The sequence below is a fragment of the Kryptolebias marmoratus genome, linkage group LG2, assembly GCF_001649575.2.
Source record: "Kryptolebias marmoratus isolate JLee-2015 linkage group LG2, ASM164957v2, whole genome shotgun sequence".
Classification (NCBI taxonomy): Eukaryota; Metazoa; Chordata; class Actinopteri; order Cyprinodontiformes; family Rivulidae; genus Kryptolebias; species Kryptolebias marmoratus.
Window position 1 is genome coordinate 13,980,899 of NC_051431.1, and position 17,148 is coordinate 13,998,046.

The 17,148-nt window shown below is 43.5% G+C and overlaps 2 protein-coding genes across 2 annotated transcripts; one reads left to right on the plus strand and one right to left on the minus strand.

Moving 5' to 3' along the window:
* Positions 1-539: 539 nt before the first annotated feature.
* On the plus strand, positions 540-4,456 carry rnf26 (ring finger protein 26). Its single transcript, XM_017433352.3, has one exon. The coding sequence runs from the start codon at positions 1,039-1,041 to the stop codon at positions 2,383-2,385; it is 1,347 nt and encodes a 448-aa protein (XP_017288841.1). The 5' UTR covers positions 540-1,038; the 3' UTR covers positions 2,386-4,456.
* A 4,332-nt stretch (positions 4,457-8,788) lies between these two features.
* c1qtnf5 (C1q and TNF related 5) lies at positions 8,789-16,449 on the minus strand. Its single transcript, XM_017433365.3, has 3 exons — positions 16,211-16,449; positions 12,818-13,062; positions 8,789-12,693 (listed from the first exon to the last, which is right to left on the minus strand). Exons 1-3 carry the CDS (start codon positions 16,312-16,314, stop codon positions 12,173-12,175), a joined length of 870 nt encoding a protein of 289 aa, XP_017288854.1. The 5' UTR covers positions 16,315-16,449; the 3' UTR covers positions 8,789-12,172.
* Positions 16,450-17,148: the final 699 nt, after the last annotated feature.

Sequence of the window (17,148 nt, forward strand, 5' to 3'; positions counted from 1 at the left end):
TAAAAAGCTCTATATCTTTAGACTAAACCTGAGATTACAGCGCAAATTTGAATAATTTTGAATAGTTGCAAGATTTTAGATTCTGTTTACAAATGGTTAAATTTGATAAAATAAAATTTATAAACTCCTACTTTATTATTTTGTAAAATTAAAAAACTTACATCATTGTGAATGACACGTTGAGAAAAACTGTTTATGCAAATATTTGGAAATGTTTTGATCAAATTAGCGAATTTTGCTCTAAACTATTATGTGCAAGCAAAAGTACAGAATGTAAAAATAAATATGTGTGCTAGTTTGAACGTTTTTATTTTTGTCAGTCTGAAAAGTGACACAAAAAAGAGGCAACTTAAGATAAATTCTAGTTTAGCTCATATACACCAAATGATGCAGTAATCTTCATTTAAAAAATTGTTATATCATTAGCTTTTTTATCTGCATGTTACAAAAAAATAATAAGATAAATATTTGATATTCTTCCTAAACAACCCGAAGCGACCCACTTTTATTGTGAAAACTCACCGGAAGTCCTAACCGGAAGCACACGAAGAGAGGTCAGCCGATATGACCAAAACAAATATGGTGGTTTGGAAAAGGACGATAAACACGCCAAACGTCGCTTTGAATTTTCTTCCTTCATTCCTCTCGGTTTCACTCGTCGTTTTCACAAACTCTGTGTTTTACGACGACATTTTTTAACAAAAGAAGAGCTTATTTTGTCGCGAGATGAACACGGAGCTAAAACGAAACCCGGAAACTAAACGGAAGTGGCCGCATGTCGTTCAAAACCAAACATCCGCCTCTGTAACGCGTGTGTTTTTGTGATGTTATCTCGTGGTTTCAGGCGAGCAGAGACGAGGAGGAACATGAAAAGTGAAACAGTGCGTGTTCAATGAAACGGAGGACCTCTTCGGCCGGAGCTAATAAGGAAGCAACCGTCTGTCCGAGATGTAAGGGCCGAGTTACAGTAAACAAGAAATGTAGTTAAATACAACCCAGGAGCCGAGAGGTAAACAGCTGGTCTGAAGCTGAGTGACCATGGGTTTGGTGAACTTTGTGTTATCCACTGTTGGGAAATGCTTGGATGCGGTGTGTTTACTGTTGGACCTGAACTTCCTCATCGTCCACACCGTGGTGAGAACCCTCCTGGGGGTCATCGCTTTCATCACCAACCTGCCCACCCTCCTGATGAACTCCGTGCTGCAGCTGGGGAACCTCGTCCTGCTCTCCACCATGTACATGGCGGAGGCCACGTCGAACCTAGCCCACCACACAGCCACCCTGCTGGGAAGCGCCGTGCTGGCCCTGGAAGGTCTGCTGGAGAGCCTGAAGATGGTGGGCTACCTGTCCATGCACGTCCTGCTCCGGGGAAAGGAGCAGCTGTGCCGGGGCCTGCTGTCTTTGCTGGAGGGCTGCGGCATCGCTGTCAGCCTGGTGGTCTACTTGACCAACACGGTGGTGAACTTCGCCCTCATTGCCACCCAGAACTTTTACCTGGCGGTGGTCGGCGTGTGGCAGACGGTGTCCAGCCCGCTGCAGAAGGTCCTGGAGCTCACCCTGACCTCCCTCACCTTCTTGTACAGCTGCCTTGCCGGCACATCGGCGTTCCTGTGGTCCCCCTGTAAATTGGTCTTGGATTTTCTGTTTTCCCTCGTGCACATGTTCGTCTGCGTCTTCATCCTGAACATCTATGGCCTCTTGCTCACCGTCACCATCGCCCTGATGACCACCGTCTACCTGAACCCGAGGCTGACCCGCCGGGCGGCTGTGCGCGTTGCCAATTACACCAACTCCTTCGCCTCTCTGCGCACGCTGTTTCTGGGTCTCCGGCGACTCGCTTCGGCCCTGTGGAGGAGCCCGCGTTTTCTGCATCGGAACGCGCAGCACCTGCAGAGGATGCTCCGCCACCTCTACCTGCTGGAGAGACGATTTTGGCGGCAGCTGTCTCAGAACAGGAGCCAGCTGAGCCTGGCCCTGCGGCTGCAGCGCCATGGGGACGACGGGAACAGAGCGAGGGGGGACGGCGACCCCGGAGAGGAGGAGAGGCGGGGCCCGCCCGACGGGAGAGCGGGGGACGGGGCCCATCGAGAGCGCCAGGATCCGGCCGTCCCCTCGTCGAGCTCGGACGAGCCCCTGAAGGAGCCCTCAGGCAAAGACGACAAACCTCTGCCGGCTGAAAATCTGCTGTCGCTCCTGAAGGAGCAGGAGGAGAGGAAGAAGTGTGTGATCTGTCAGGATTGCATCAAAACGGTGGTGCTACTGCCGTGCAGACACCTGTGCTTGTGTAGAGAGTGCACGAACATCCTCCTGAGGCAACCTATCTACCAACACAACTGCCCTCTCTGTCGTCACATGATCCTCGACACTATGGACGTTTATCTATGAGGGACCAAGAAGAAAAGATCCGTCTTAACGTATTCATCACCAAAAATTGGTTAAATGACAATTTTTTGTACTATTTTCTGGTCCTTTTTCTATCAGTTAAATCTTGAAAAAAGAAGCCTAAAGTAACAAGGCTACTCTTCCATGTACTCTTTTTTTGCCCTCAAATAACGCAAATCTTTAACACGTTCCTGAATGGTGTGTTTTACCTCTCAGAGATGCTCTAGAGTTTTTTGTAAGTCGTAGACGCAACACTCAGTAAGACACCGGTTTAATGTTAGTTCTGGGTTAATTAACATTTCTGGGGTCTTTTGGCAGTGAGGGGGAAAAAAGAAAATATAACCAAAATTATTTTATACATTTTTGTTGCTTCCTTTTTTTTTAAAGCTGTAAAGAAATACTAAAGAAGGTTAAGCCTCTTACTGTTAATACTAACTCTACAGATTCTACTTTAAACTCCTCTGTGTAGCGTGTTCTTATTGGATAATGCTTCAGCTAATTGTATTTGTAGAGACGGATGTTTTCCTAAAGCGCAGGCGAATCATTTCACCGACTACTGATCCCGGTTTTCACAAAGTTCCGCTCTGAGCCTTTTTACCTGTTCAGCTCTGCAGTGCATTGTGGGAAACCTGGTTTCAGTCAGAAGTACGTGTTTACACGTGTGTACTGAGCTCTGCATGTGTACTACATAAGGAAGCAGTCAAAGGTTGGAACAAGCCTCCCTGTTCGTGTATAGAAACTGTACAGTTTTGTAACTACGTGTGTATCGTGTCACTTCCTAAGAGCCTCTTTTCCGACTGAAGCCATGTTACCGTGGTAACTATCAGTGTATCTATAAAACCCATTCACTAGATTTATGTATGTTATGCCAAGGAAAGTGAAGCAATATATGAATAGTTGAACTCGAGGTGTTGATGAGTGACTCGGCTACAGACTGTTCTTTTTTTTATATGTGCATCACTACAAAATTTAACCTTTGTGCTCACGTCTAACCCTATTTTTTTAGGAAACAGTTTCTTCTTTGGATACGTTTGCTGAGGTACATAGGTCTGAGGCGTACAGAAACGCCTCGTACAACTTGAGAGAACTTTTAGCGTGAATTTGGAGCATCGGCGGTCTCTTTTAAACAATCTGTTGTTGCCACGCCGGGTCTCGAACGTTGCCGATGCAACCTTCCTCTCTCTGAGGCGTTTACAGCTGGTTGGCGTCTTTAAAATGGCGTGCCATCACATCCGCCCCGAGCGACGCCGCGCTTTAACTGCAAATAACCTGATCGGTTCAGTAGCTGCGGGTGTGACAACGGGCTGCTCCTGGAAACGCGGACCACTTTGAAGCCGCGCTCCCCTCAGCTCCGTTCCCTCCGTTTGTTCTATCTTTAGGCCTTTTTCCCAGTCTTCCACCTGATGTGAATTACTGTCACCGCCGACAAAATAATCCATACCCGGTTTTCCCTTTCTTTTGACTTCATTAGAAAACACATTTCTGGGGCATAAAAAGGACCAAACCCTAACAATTGAACTTGCTTTGGTGCTCATTTGTTGCTAATCCGAGCTGAGGTGTTAATATTGATCGTGTTTGAAGTTTACAGGACTTTTATTGCAGTGTTACTGATCGTTGAGGGGATCAGAAAAGCGTATGACGTATGGCCAAATTTCCTTTTTTTGTCATAATTGTGTTTTTTATTTAAAATAAAAAGATTTCACAATAATTGTGAGTGGAGTTGCAGGAAAAAAAAATCGCCAACTGATTCCATGCTGCGTGCAATCACTGAACGTCTGTCTGCACAGATGTTTGAGATGAGGGTTTTTTTTTTAAGAGAACAGACACTAAAAACTGCTCCTCTCAGGTATTTTTTATACTCCAGTGGCATTCTGTACCACACTTTGCAGTGGACTGGAATAAACTCACAGGACCGACGGGGTTAGTTAGTTTTTTTGTTTTTGCTACCTGACGTATGTGAGAACGATGTGAAATGCTGTGGTTTGAAAATACGAATGTAACACCTTTTGAAAACTGTGATGGCTGCTGTGTATGCTGTTCATAATAAAACAAGAAACTACGTTTCGGATGCGTTCATGAGCCTGAAACTGAAATGCTTTTACAGCTACATTATCAGACTTGAAGGTGAATACAGCTGCTAATGATTAACAGAGACATTAGCTTCTAAAACTGATCATTTTGCCTTTTAGAACAGTAGAAAATGACTTTTAACATTCTCAGGATTTACCCAACATGAGTCAGGTAGTCTGTGCACCGTATTAGATCATTTTGAAGTGGCTGGCAGTATGAGAGTATCCAGATTTAGTGGAGAAAAGTCATAAAAGCAGCATTTTATTTGGCTTTTAGGTGAACTTTGAGACGTAACCTTTGAATAATCAAGACAGCAGTCGGCAATGATTAGCTGACAAGGCAGAGATTACCAACCAAGATGGAATGAGAGTGTCATACTTCAAGAAACAAACGAGTCAGACATCAAAAACAAGCTTTTGCCAAACTCCTAACTCGTTTGGGAAACGGTGTAAATGTCCTGTGGTTTTAAACGGGCCGCGTGGGTCCTGATGTCTGCCACGCTGCCTTCTGGTGCAGCTCAGAAAAATGATAAGATTAAGGAGAAATCTCCCCATTTTTTGATGTAATCTTGGAGCTCCTGGTTTGGATCACTGTGCCTTCTGTGACACAAAGCCGTGGTGGACTCAGAAGATGCAATCAGTAATGTGATTACCGCCCCAGCACCTGAGAAAAACTTTGGGCAAAGGTGTCGGGTTTCTCCTCGTCAAGCCTGGGCGCAAAGACTGAGACTCTCGGGTGCAGAACAATGAGTTTCAGTCAATTAGAATATCATCAAAAAGGGGAATTTATTTAATCAATTCAGTTTAAACAGAGAAACTGGTGACATATTACATGCAGTGATGTGTCAAGTCTTTGTTTCTGCTAATGTTGATAATTACAGCTAATAAAACCCCTAAATTCAGTTTCCCAACAAAGAAAAACTGGATTTTTCATAGAGAAATGTTGGCCTGCTGAGCAGCATGTCTGTTCTGTACAGCATGTGCACTCAGTGCTCGGTCGGGGCTCCTTCTGCATGAATTACTGCATCCATCAAGCCATCGGCCTGTGGACCTGCCCAGGGCTTCTGGAAGCCCAGGTTGATTTGATAGAGACCTTCAGCTCGTCTGGATTGTTGGGCCTGGTGTCTCTCATCTTCCTCTCCGGGGTTCTGGTCAGATGAGTCTGCAGACCAGCCGAGCTCAGTGACACCTGCTACGTGTGGCAGTGTCCTGCTGAAGGATGAAATCAGAAATCAGCATCTCTGTAAAGCTTTGTCAGCAGAAGCAAGGCGCTCTTAAGTTTCCCGGTGGATGGCTGCGTTGACTTTGGACTTGTTAAAACCGGCAGACCGACACCAGCAGATGACATGACGCCTTCAATCATCGCCGACTGTGGAAACTTCACTCTGGACCTCAGACTACTTATACTCTTCCTCCAGACTCTGGGACTCTGATTTCTGAACGAAATGCAAAATTTACTTTGATCTGAAAAAAAAAAAAGAGGACTTTGAACCGCCGGGCAACAGTCCAGTCCTTGTTGTCCTCAGCACCGGGTGAGACAGTTCTCACATTGTTTCTGGTTAAGGAGTGAGGCTGGTGGCCGGCGAATCTCTGACAGAATCTGTGAATCTAATCCTCTTATGTAGTATGCAAATTTTCTGAAAAACTGAATTTATGGCTTCCTTTAGTTGTAAGCCATAACCATTAAAATAAATAGAAATGAATGCTTGAAATAAATCACACCAACTCTTATATATATATATATATATATATATGAATTGAATTGAATTGCTGAAATTAATTAACTTTGGTACAGTGGTTAGAGCTGTCGCCTCCCAGCAAGAAGGCTGCAGGTTCGCTTCCCTGCCTGGGGCCTTTCTGGGTGGAGTTCTCTGAGCTCATATGGGTTTACTCCGGGTACTCTGGTTTCCTCCCACAGACCAGAAACATGCATGTTCGGTTCATTGGTAACTCTAAAATTCTCCCTAGGTGAGGGTTGAATGGTTGTTTGTCTCATTTGTCTCTATATGTCCCTGTGAGGGACCTGGTCGTCCAGGGTGTCCCCCGCCTCTCGCACAGTGATGGCTGGAGATAGGCCCCAGCGATGGAGAAAAGCTGTCAGCTCTCAATCTAAAGCCACCGACTCAGGTGCCTTAAAGTAACAACAAGGGTGAAGCCGTTCACAGATGTTGATATTCAAAGCAACCAGTAGAAGTAGATAAAAAAGGGGGCACTGAGGAGTGTCTCCACAGAGGCTGTGGACAGATGAGATTAGAGAATCTTTTTACTGCTTAACATGTCTGATATCAGAGGGGAAAGCAGCTCTCGAGTCCAGATTTAGGTCTGCTTTCATGTTCTTGCATCTGTGGAGATAATGGGATGGTTTTTGTGAAGTGTGTGTGTGTGTGTGTGTGTGTGTGTGTGTGTGTGTGTGTGTGTGGCTGCAGAGAGTGTGCATGGCTCAAAGAAGGGGAGGTCTCGGGTCCTTCTTCTATAAACAGATGACAATTTATCAAAGTCTTCTGGTTTACAGCGTCATTCTGGTTCCCACTACACATCTCCTCAACTTTATCCACTAAAACACGCGCCTTCAGTTTGAATGGGCTTCTATCAGAGTAACACTGAAACACATGAATTTAAATCCTCTGACGTCGTCAGGATGTAGAATCGACTGATGGTTCACGTGTTTTCAGGGTGTCATCTCTTTCTCAGAACAACGAAAAACAAATGCAACCAGCTCTGATTTCTGCTTTCAGTCACACATTCTAACCAGCATCCAGCCGGCAGTGTTTACACGAGAGCTCCAAATTAAGAGTGTGTTAACAGAAGAGAGGAAGTTTAGTGTCAGGAGAAGAGCGGGAAATAGTCCCAGCCCAGGAGAGCTTTATACTGCAGGGATACGACTTCTACCCTTTAACCTTTACGAGCCCTAACTGTGTGGGAAAACTCCTCATCGGGCTCCATTTTTTCCATTTTTAAACACTGCCTCCATCCCTCTTTAACCCTTCACGTCATCGTCTCCTCCACAGGGTGAGCTTTCACCTCATTTAAACCTCATTATAACACAAACATGTGCAAAAGTTTGCATCTATGTTTAAAGATTTCTCATATTTTGTGTAGGTTTGCATTTGGGGGTAAAGAAAGTTTAAACATTTGGTGCCACATAAGGGAAACGGGCAACATCTGAGGATTTTAAGTCATGATCTTAAAGCTGTTATTGATGAAAGGAGTCCACCCTCCTCCAGTGGCTGCAGCTGACGTGCACACACATCAAAACTCCATTAGGTAGTTGCGCAATTTCAGCGTAGGAGATTCAGCGTTTCATACATTTATAATGAGCAGAAAGGTTCTACTATTGATCCGCCAAACCCAGTGTCAAACGTGCCTCACAGATGTGGTTTCGCCTGATAAAAAGGAACCGGGACGTTTAAGTATTTTAACTCTCCAGTCTGGTTCACAGAAGGGGAACTTTCTGACATTTAGGCCTCCAATTTATCTGTCAATAATGGCATTCATTATGTGCTATTATTCTCTTAAAATAAATAGTTTTTACTGAATTTGAAAATAAAGTTCTATTTTTTTCTTTCTAGATTGTCAAATTCTGTTAGAAGGAAAAATATATTTTATAAGTTACAGACCAAGCATTCCTTGAAACAATGCAGCCTTTCATGCCAGAGTTTCAGACTGGGGTCATTTATGTTGAAAAGGGACAGAGTTTTAGAAATTTTACACATACTTTGTAAGTGACGTTCATGCGTGATGTGTAAGCTCTCAGAGTATGTGTTTAGGATGACTCTCAGCTACGATTGTGCCAAATTTCAGCTTAATAGCTGTAAAATTGGCTGATTTATTGCTATTTTTGTGTACATTACTTATTGAAAGCATCATTAAAATCAATCCGGTGGTTCATCAGATATTTTGCTGACACCACAGACAAATAAACTCTCACACAGACATGGGCAAAAACATCATTGTACCTCCGCAGGCAATAATAAAAATTGGACTTTGTGAAATAACTGAAAATAGTGACTAAAACAAGCATCGAATATTTTTAAAACATATTTCTAACTGTGGTGTCTAATAATAATAATAATAATAATAATAATAATAATAATAATAATAATAATAATAATAATAATAATAATAATAAATTAGACAAAAGATGTTGGTACTTCCGGTCTGCTCTGACAGAACTGATTCTTGGGTCTGCTGCAGTGTTGGTGGTGAAACACTACCACCTGCTGGATAAAACCGGAACTACATCTGTGGCGAAAACTGCTGAAGGCGGCCAGAAAAATGGATTATTTTTAAATTATTCTTAATATTTGATTTGTTTTTCTTGTCTCTCTCTCTCTCTCTTGTTCTGGGTTTAGACCCATAATGTTTTCATTTGGAGTGTTATGAGTCATTTTCTTTGGGTTGTTTTTGGAATATGTGGTCAAAATTAACCCTGATAACAATATAATCCCAATCGGAGAGAGTTATGTGATGTTTAAAGAGTCAAAAGCAACAGTGAGAGATGTTTTTTTAGAGTTTACCCCCTTTTGTTTATTTAGGCGACATACAATATCATATTCTAAGGCCTGAAAACATGGTAAACTTTATTATTTACAGCATTACTGAAGATGCAAATGTCAAAAACAATCTGGAAATGTGAAACTTACCAAACAGCCCTCACAGCCTGGCCCTTCATGATAAACAAAACAAACAAAAAAAACACTTATAGCCATTAAGATAATTAAATCCTCATTTAAGAAACCAAAAACATTCCTGGTTCTCAGAAGGTTTACGTCCATGTCTTTTTCTGTTCCTGAGTTCTAGTGTTGATTAATAGACAGAAAACTATTTGATAAAAACAGAAAAAAATGTTAAAACAACCCGACCCTTAGGACAGGGTTGTTAAATCTACAAGAAATGTGTTTGTAGTTTGCAAATAAATGCGTGTAGTTGTTGCTGTGGATACGTTTCGTGACAAAGCTTTGACAGAAGTGCTGAAGGCTTCTCTGACAGACGGTCTGAAGCTCGGAGACTCAGACAGAAACAGCTGCTTTTACACTTTAAAATGGGATCTATTTGACTCGAGCCATAAATGAGGGGAAAGCTGCAGCAGATTGGAACAACTTTGCACAATAAAGTCCATTCCTCTGGAATGAACTGCTACCTGCCAGTGTCTATAAAAATCCTAAATTACCAGAGAGCTGCAATATTTACTGCCTGTAGCTAAAGGTGAAGGTGGAGTGATAATGTTTTTTCCTGTCTGTCTGTCTGTGTTAGCAAAATAACTCTTGAATTACCAAATGGATTTTCATGAGACTCTCGGAAAGTAATTATTACATGTAGATTTAAAACTTATTAAGTTTTGACGTCAACCCCGCTACAGCTAAGCAACCTTGGCAAACACAAAAATGACTATAACTCAGCCAGTTTTACAGATATCAAGCTAACATTTGGCGTGGTGATAGCTGAGAGTCATCCTCAAAACATATCTGAGCGCTAATTAACCCCACAGGATCTGAGTTTAACTCTTTGCCATTAACTATTGGAGTCAACTGTTGTTTGTTGGCAAAATATCTCACAGACTACAGGACTACAATCAAACGAAATCTGCTGAAAACAACATAAACATGGCTATAACTCAGTGAACTTTACAGACGTGGAGCTAAAACTTGGCGTGGTAGTAGCTGAGAGTCATTCCTGACACATACTCCAAGCACTAACAGATCACATGAGATCACGCATAACCTCGTTTACAACATTTGACCGAAGCAACTACAACTCTGTCATTAAAGGTGGCGGGTGACATGCATTCCTTCAAGGAATGCTAGGCCTTTAATATTTGGTTCATTTATCACCAAAACAATAAATGTGTAAAAATTAGTTTGTTTCACATTTAAAACCTTCCACTGCCCCGTGTTTCAGGGAATGATGCCTGCATTCAAACATTCACTGAACCGATTTTTAGGCTGTGAACGAATGGAAATAACTGACTGATGCCCAAAGAAAGATTGATGAGCTCCTCGTGACTCTTAATCCCCCGGAGGGAATGGTTACGAGGTTATATCGAAGCCTAATTATGGCTGTGAGTCTTACAGAGGAGAATAAAATTTGTAATGTGTGTGTACGTGCAGAAAATACTCATGTCAGGTTCTAATTATCTCCCTGAATGAACAATTATTAAGAGCTAGAAGGAGGGGGGGGATCAGTGTCAGTTATTTTGGTGAGTAGTTTAATCACTGACAGGATAAAGGAGGCAGACGATTTACATCGACCAGCTCCCGGTGGTGAACGAGTGAGTCAGTGAACTGCTGAAATCATTAGGCCGGGTGTAAACAGTGAGAATCCAGTGGAAAATGAACATTTTTCCAGCATTTTTCTTCCCCCCATATTTGCTCTGCTTCAGGGAGGAACATCAGAGAACAAAATAAAAGAAATAAAACGTGCTGCATGAAATCTGATCATTCATCAGTCAACGATTGATGAATCTTTTTTAAAAAAAGAGGGTATTTATTGAAGTTTTGTTTCCATTTTATTTAACTCCTGCTGCTTACGTTTTTTATGCAGAGGTTTCCTACTTACTATTCAAAATGTGCTCCTTTTTAAAAAAACAAAATAAATACTGACTGACCAGAAAAACAACAGGAATAAACTCGACCTCCAAACTAAAACACGAAACCCCAAAGATTGTGACAGCAAACAGGGATAAAGGTTCTGGTAACAAAGTTTCACACTGAATCAAATAACTGCGGCTTTTGTTTCACCATTTGTGAGTTAAAAAAAGAAGGAGGAAAAAGCATTATAAAAAGTTTGGACACCCCTACAGCCAAAGTCTCCAAAATCTATAAATAACTTGGTCCATTATGTCTGAACAGATGAACGTTTTAGTTGCAACAAGTGAAGCTTTGGATCAAAATGGACGCACGATTTTGTCAAAAGAACGCCTCGAAACCTCAAAGGTACGATGCCGCAAGTTCTGTTAGGACTCAGAGTACGTATAGGGGATGACTCTCAGCTACTACCACATCCACTTTGAGCTCAGTATCTGTTAAGTTGACCGAGTTTCCCATCTTGAACTGAGTTGGCGCTGTGATGAAAGTTTCCTTAAAATCTGTTCAGTGTCTCATGAGATATTTTGCTAATAGACAGAGAAATGATCACATTTAGGGGCAAAAAAAAACCCATCATCACTGCCTCAAAGTTTGGCATAAAAGAAAAAAGAAAATGGCCTCTCTAACGTGACCCTGAATGTACGACACTTTATCAGCTCCAACAACCTTTTACCATTTTGTGGAAGTTCATTTCCGAAGCTAAAAAAAGCTCGTCTGGTGTCGTTTTCCAATTCAAAGTCAGTGAATTTCAGTTTCAGGTATTTTTGTTAGCGTCTGAGCACGAACACTACACTGATTGATGACTCGCTCCTTAAAGTCTGACATCATGCAGGAGCTAAAAATAAGTAGCCAAAACTGCTGCTTCTTCAGAACCGAGTCGTTAATGGGAAACACAGAGCGATGCTGGCATGGAAGCTATTTGAATTTTGCGGCCTGGATCTTGCTTTAATCCCTCGTCGCAACATCTGTCGCACGAATCAGCTGTCACGGCAGTTTCGAGGCTGAAAGTAAAGAGCGGATACAGAATAAGCAGCCCTGTTCAGTGTCTTTGGCTACGCGGCACAACACAGCCGTGCCGAGTCCCAACCAGCTCGCCTGACTCTGTTTCCAGAGTGTCTCGGGTTAGATGTGAAAACGTCAGGCGAAAACGGCCGAGTTCTTCCAGTCAGAGTAGACCAGGAAGCCCGTGAAGGTGCTGTCTGTTTTGGTGCTGGAGTAAAAGCCGTAGTACTCCGAGAGAGCCATCTGGACCCACACCTGATCGCCGGGGACCAGGTGGAGCAGGGAGCCGCCGGACAGGGAGGCCGGTTTGGACCAGTTGCCGTAAATCTGAAAATAGGAGGCCATGGCGTGGCCGTTCTTCATCAGGTCGAACTGCAGGCTGGCGCGGTACACCGTGGCGTGGACGGCGAAGTAGTACACGCCGGGGACCTTGCAGGTGAAGCGCCCGGTTTCTGGGTTGTAGTCGCCCTGCTCGTTGATCAGGACGGTGTCGAAGCGGACGGCGTCGCCCACCTTCAGGGCTAAAACCTGGCTCTGGGACAGCTTGACGCTGAAGGCTGACTTGGGAGCCACTGCGCACTCGCCGGGCTGGCCCTTCTCCCCCTTTTCTCCAGCGTAACCTGTGTCTCCGGTCAGGCCCCGCAGTCCGGTTTCACCTGGAGGGGAAGAGGAGCCCAAGCATGAACAGAAGTGTGGGGTTTGGACCTGAGCAGCTTGGACTCTGCAGCCTTTCCACTTCCTCTGGGTAGCATCACCTGTTAACGAGTACAAAACCAGTACCTGACTCTCCCCTGTCTCCCTTCTGTCCTTTCTCCCCCGGAGCCGCATCCCTCCCATCTCGTCCATCTCTCCCCGGCTGACCAGGACTCCCATGAACGCCCGGAGAGCCCGGGATACCGGGGTGGCCGGTACACAGACTGGGGGGGATCTTGTTGTCCTCCAGCTGGCTGGACAAGTGGACCTGCAGGACGACGAGGGACTGGAACAGGGGGAACAGCCTGACGGAGGTCATTGCAGGGTTGAGGCTGGAAGGGACGGAAAAACAAATTACAACTCACAAAAAACGAAGATCGGTCCGTTCAGGGAATGGAAAAACACAATTTGAGCAAAAGTTCACAGCAAATGTGGGAATGTGAATGAAACACGTCAGAATGAGGGAGCGTCTGAAAGGATTTTCAAGCAAGTAAATAAATAAAAACGTGTTTAAAGCATAATGACATTGTGCGATATAGTGTCTGGGTTACATTTTATGCAGTCTTCCTTTAAACTGGAGTTTTCCTGAGAGGTTTGTTTCCCACCCAATAGGTGAGATTATCATCAAGAGAACGCTCATATGCAGAACTGTTAAAAAAATATAAAACCAGATTATTATTATCGCCCACCGCTGGGCAGACATAGAGAGCACGAAAATGGCCACAACTGAGCCAATTTTTACAGACTGAGATGAAATCTGGTGTGGTAGTAGCTGAGCATAATCCCCAATAAATACTTTGAGCCGTTGGACATCGTATTCTTGCTTTGGTGTTAACCGTCGTTTGGCCTCTCATGAACCACTGGGTGGATTATAATGAAACTCTCAGAAAGCAGTCACCAGTTGTGCATCTACAGCTGATTAACTTTAGGAGGCATCCCAGTTCAAAATGGCCACCACACCTAATCAGCCCGAGCCAGCGCAAACGAACAGCTATAACTCACATCCTTCCAGCACTTACACAGCTCGCAAGATCGACAAAGTTTGCCCAAAACAGCTTTAACTCTGCCCCTTTTCAGCACGAGGTGAGCTCGGGCTAAAACTCTGGCATGAAAGGCAGCAAAAGCCTTCAAAGAAAAAAAACAGGCCTTTCATTTCGATTGCGTTGATTTGCCCTTAGGGAAACAGGATTTCTTCTCTATGAGTGGACTAATACTTATTCAGTCCTCAGGTGACCCAGCAGACTGTCAGAGCGAGGTCAGGCTTTAAATCTTCACTTTATACCCTCTATGAAATGTGCAAACTCTTGGGGAAACTGTCTTACAGCAGTGGAGTGTTTTTTATTACTATTATTTTATTATCCTTTACTGCAAGGCTGTAATATCAAAAGGATCCAGCAAAAACAAGACAGGAGCTGAGTTTTAGCGCTGCCTCGTCGGGCCATCCGTCTGAAAACAGGACAAGCTCTGCGAGCCCATAAAGTGAACCGATGAGCAGAGCGGGAGGAAGGCTCCGTCAGTCAGGCTGTCTGTGGAGGACAGCTACTATGATAAAAGGGATATTTTGTCATCTATCAGCAGCTCTTCTTACTGGAAGTTTGAGTCGACACGTACAAACAGCTGCGAGCAGAGAAACAGAGAGGCAGACTAACCCAGAAACAGTGAGAAAGGAAAATAAAAAAAATAAAAAATGGGGGTGGGATGAAGAATTATGTGTCAGCATTCCTGGCACAAGTAGAGTTTAGACAAGAGGACAAATACTGAGACTCTGAGGAGCTGTCTGCCACCACTCCACTCCTCAGAAGCTCCGGGGTGATTAGAGAGACGAATGTTTTCAATAAATCACAGAAAAGAAAAAAAAAAGAAGAAACAAATCCACTGTTTACTGACCAGGAAGGCAAGGCCGAATTTTTTACGTGTGAAGAGCACTTTATGATGTTTTTTGAGGTCCGATAAAGCCCAAATATTTGCCGGTAAAAAGCAGTTTTAGCAACAACAACAACAAAAAAACTGCTGAGAGAGATGGATCCAAATCACTTGAGAAATTTTAGCTCACTGGTTTGGATTCACGTTAAGGAGGGGGGGGTTATATGGAGAGATTACTGAAGAAAGTCGGCCCGGGGGAGCCAGGTTTTCAGGGTCAGGAGCCGCTGAATGTTGCCAACATTGACAACTTGAATCAGTCAGTCAGGCCACAACAAAGAGGAGGGGAAAAAAGAGAAAGGAAAAACAGCCAAAAAACTAAAAATATATCAAAGCAATCGAAGAGACTCGTTCAAAAACAAGCTAACATTTCTTGAAAAACTGCATCTCATCCAACACCTTGCATGACAAAGTTTTCAACAAAGCTCTCACCTGATCTGTTAGTGGTCAGAGTTTGTTTTGTGGATGACTCTCAGCTACTACCACACCAAACTCTAGCCCAGTATCTGTCAAATTCACCGAGTTACAGCCATTCTTGTGTTTGCCAAGATGCGGCAGCCACCTCAATGGACATCCAACTATTATTTTCTGAGAGGTTCATTGAAATCTGTCCAGGGGTTCACCAGATATTTTGCTAACACAAACACAAACACAGACAATTACACGATTTCCCACCGTGACGGAAGAAAATTAAACAACTACAAGTGGGACAAAAAGGCCTAAAACAATCAGAAAGCGCACTCAAAACTACCACAAAATTGTGTAAAAATTATAACAACTAAAAGGAACATTATTTAATTTTTTTTTAAAATCAACACATTTTTTTTGCAACATATTAGACTTTCCCAGTATTTATCACTTTGGGCTCCTGTTTTTGTTGTTGTCTTGTGTGTTTAGGATAAACAATAAATAATCTGCTGACTTTTTGTCCTCACTGCTCTCACTGAAGCTGCTGTTATGGTTAGCAGCAGAGGCCGTACGGCTCATGTTGGACCGTGTTTGCATGGGAGGTATTTGACCTTCCCTTTAAAGGCGTTCAAGTCGATTCCCGCAGGCCGCTAGAATGTGAGGAGCCAGGACGGATGCAGGGAAGTCACTGAACCGTGAGCCATTTATCCTGCTTCAAAAAACCCCCACCTTTACTGTAACTGACTCGAAATTAGCATTAAAATACAAAAAAAAATCCCCCAGTCGAGATCCAAAACAGCCGCAGAGACATGACAAATGACTCCATGTTAGTTGTGGGTGCTGCAGGTTTTTAAAACTCTGCCTTCTTTGCAGGAAGCTGGTCTTTTTTTCTTTTACAAATGTGGGATCAGCGGCCAACCGGCTCATAATTCCTGTTATTAGTGTTAGAAAACAAACAAATCAACCTGCAGCATTCATTTCTCTATAAAACAAAGGCCAAAATGTTTGGCTTGTTGCTTTAGGGCCACAGAGTTGTTCATGTTAACTCTAACCTTTCCCCACATAGGGCACATCTGGAAGGAGCCACATCTGGCCCGTTCACCTGCTGAAAGAGCTGAGAGACGTTGAATCGAGAAAGAGCCGAAGCCTTACCGAGACGCAGAGAAGGTCTTTGTGAGATGCCTGCCGATGCTGATGTTTGTGTGTGTCAGAGGGAAAACCACTGATCCTGACAGTCTGTCTGGGAGGGTGGGCATAAAAACAAAAAAAAAGGAAATAAAATCCAATTAGAGAACTTGAGTTGGTGGGCGAGGAGGAGCCGAGGGTGGAGGAGAAAGAGGGAAAGTATGTGATGTCCTTCCAGCACAAACAGGGCAGAAATGTGACTCAGACGAAAAGTTGAAGCAAACACCAGCGTGGAGGGAGGGGATTGGAAGGGGAGGGGGGCAAAACAGAGGGAGTTTTTTTTTTTGAGGCGTTGCATAACGAGGACGGGGGGAAACTTCTCAGGACGTGTCCACAGAGAGTTCACAGGGCTGCGGTGGACACAGATGAATGTTCCCACCATGCGCTGCTGAGGCCGAGAATAAATAAGCTGAGTTTTATGACACAAACCCTGCACATGCCGATTAAAAAAAATAAGACATTTCTCTCGCCCTGCTTGGCGAACCTGATTTTCTGCATCCAAGATTTAGCAATTTGCCTGATAGCAGATAGCATCTTCCCAAAACTAAAATGGGCCTTGCACTCGAGCGAGACCCTGACCATAATCCTCTTTTCCTCTTTAATCCTGCAGAGGTAGCATTAGGCTGATAAAGGGACATTTCTTGGTAATGCAGCTGAACCTCAAGCAATTTGCAGGCCAATACAAACATGTTGTTTTTTTTCTGTTATCTTGCAGCTTTGACTTTAAAAAAAAAAAAAAAAAAAAGACCAGGGTTGGGCCAAATCTGTAGAAAATGTGATTGCAACATCTGGAGCTATAAGAGAGAAACAGTCTGTTGTTGTTGTTTTTTGTATGTTTTTCATACTTTGCGTGAAAGTTAATCAAAGAAGAATTTGTTTCCTGCAAAGATAATTAATGTGTTTAA

Coding starts and splice junctions, on each gene's coding strand:
- c1qtnf5 (XM_017433365.3), bottom strand. CDS start 16,314: ATGCCCACCCTCCCAGACAGACTGTCAGGATCAGTGGTTTTCCCTCTG. Junction 13,063..16,210: donor AAGACCTTCTCTGCGTCTCG/GTAAGGCTTCGG, acceptor CGTCCCTTCCAG/CCTCAACCCTGCAATGACCT. Junction 12,694..12,817: donor GGGAGACAGGGGAGAGTCAG/GTACTGGTTTTG, acceptor CTTCCCCTCCAG/GTGAAACCGGACTGCGGGGC.
- rnf26 (XM_017433352.3), top strand. CDS start 1,039: ATGGGTTTGGTGAACTTTGTGTTATCCACTGTTGGGAAATGCTTGGAT.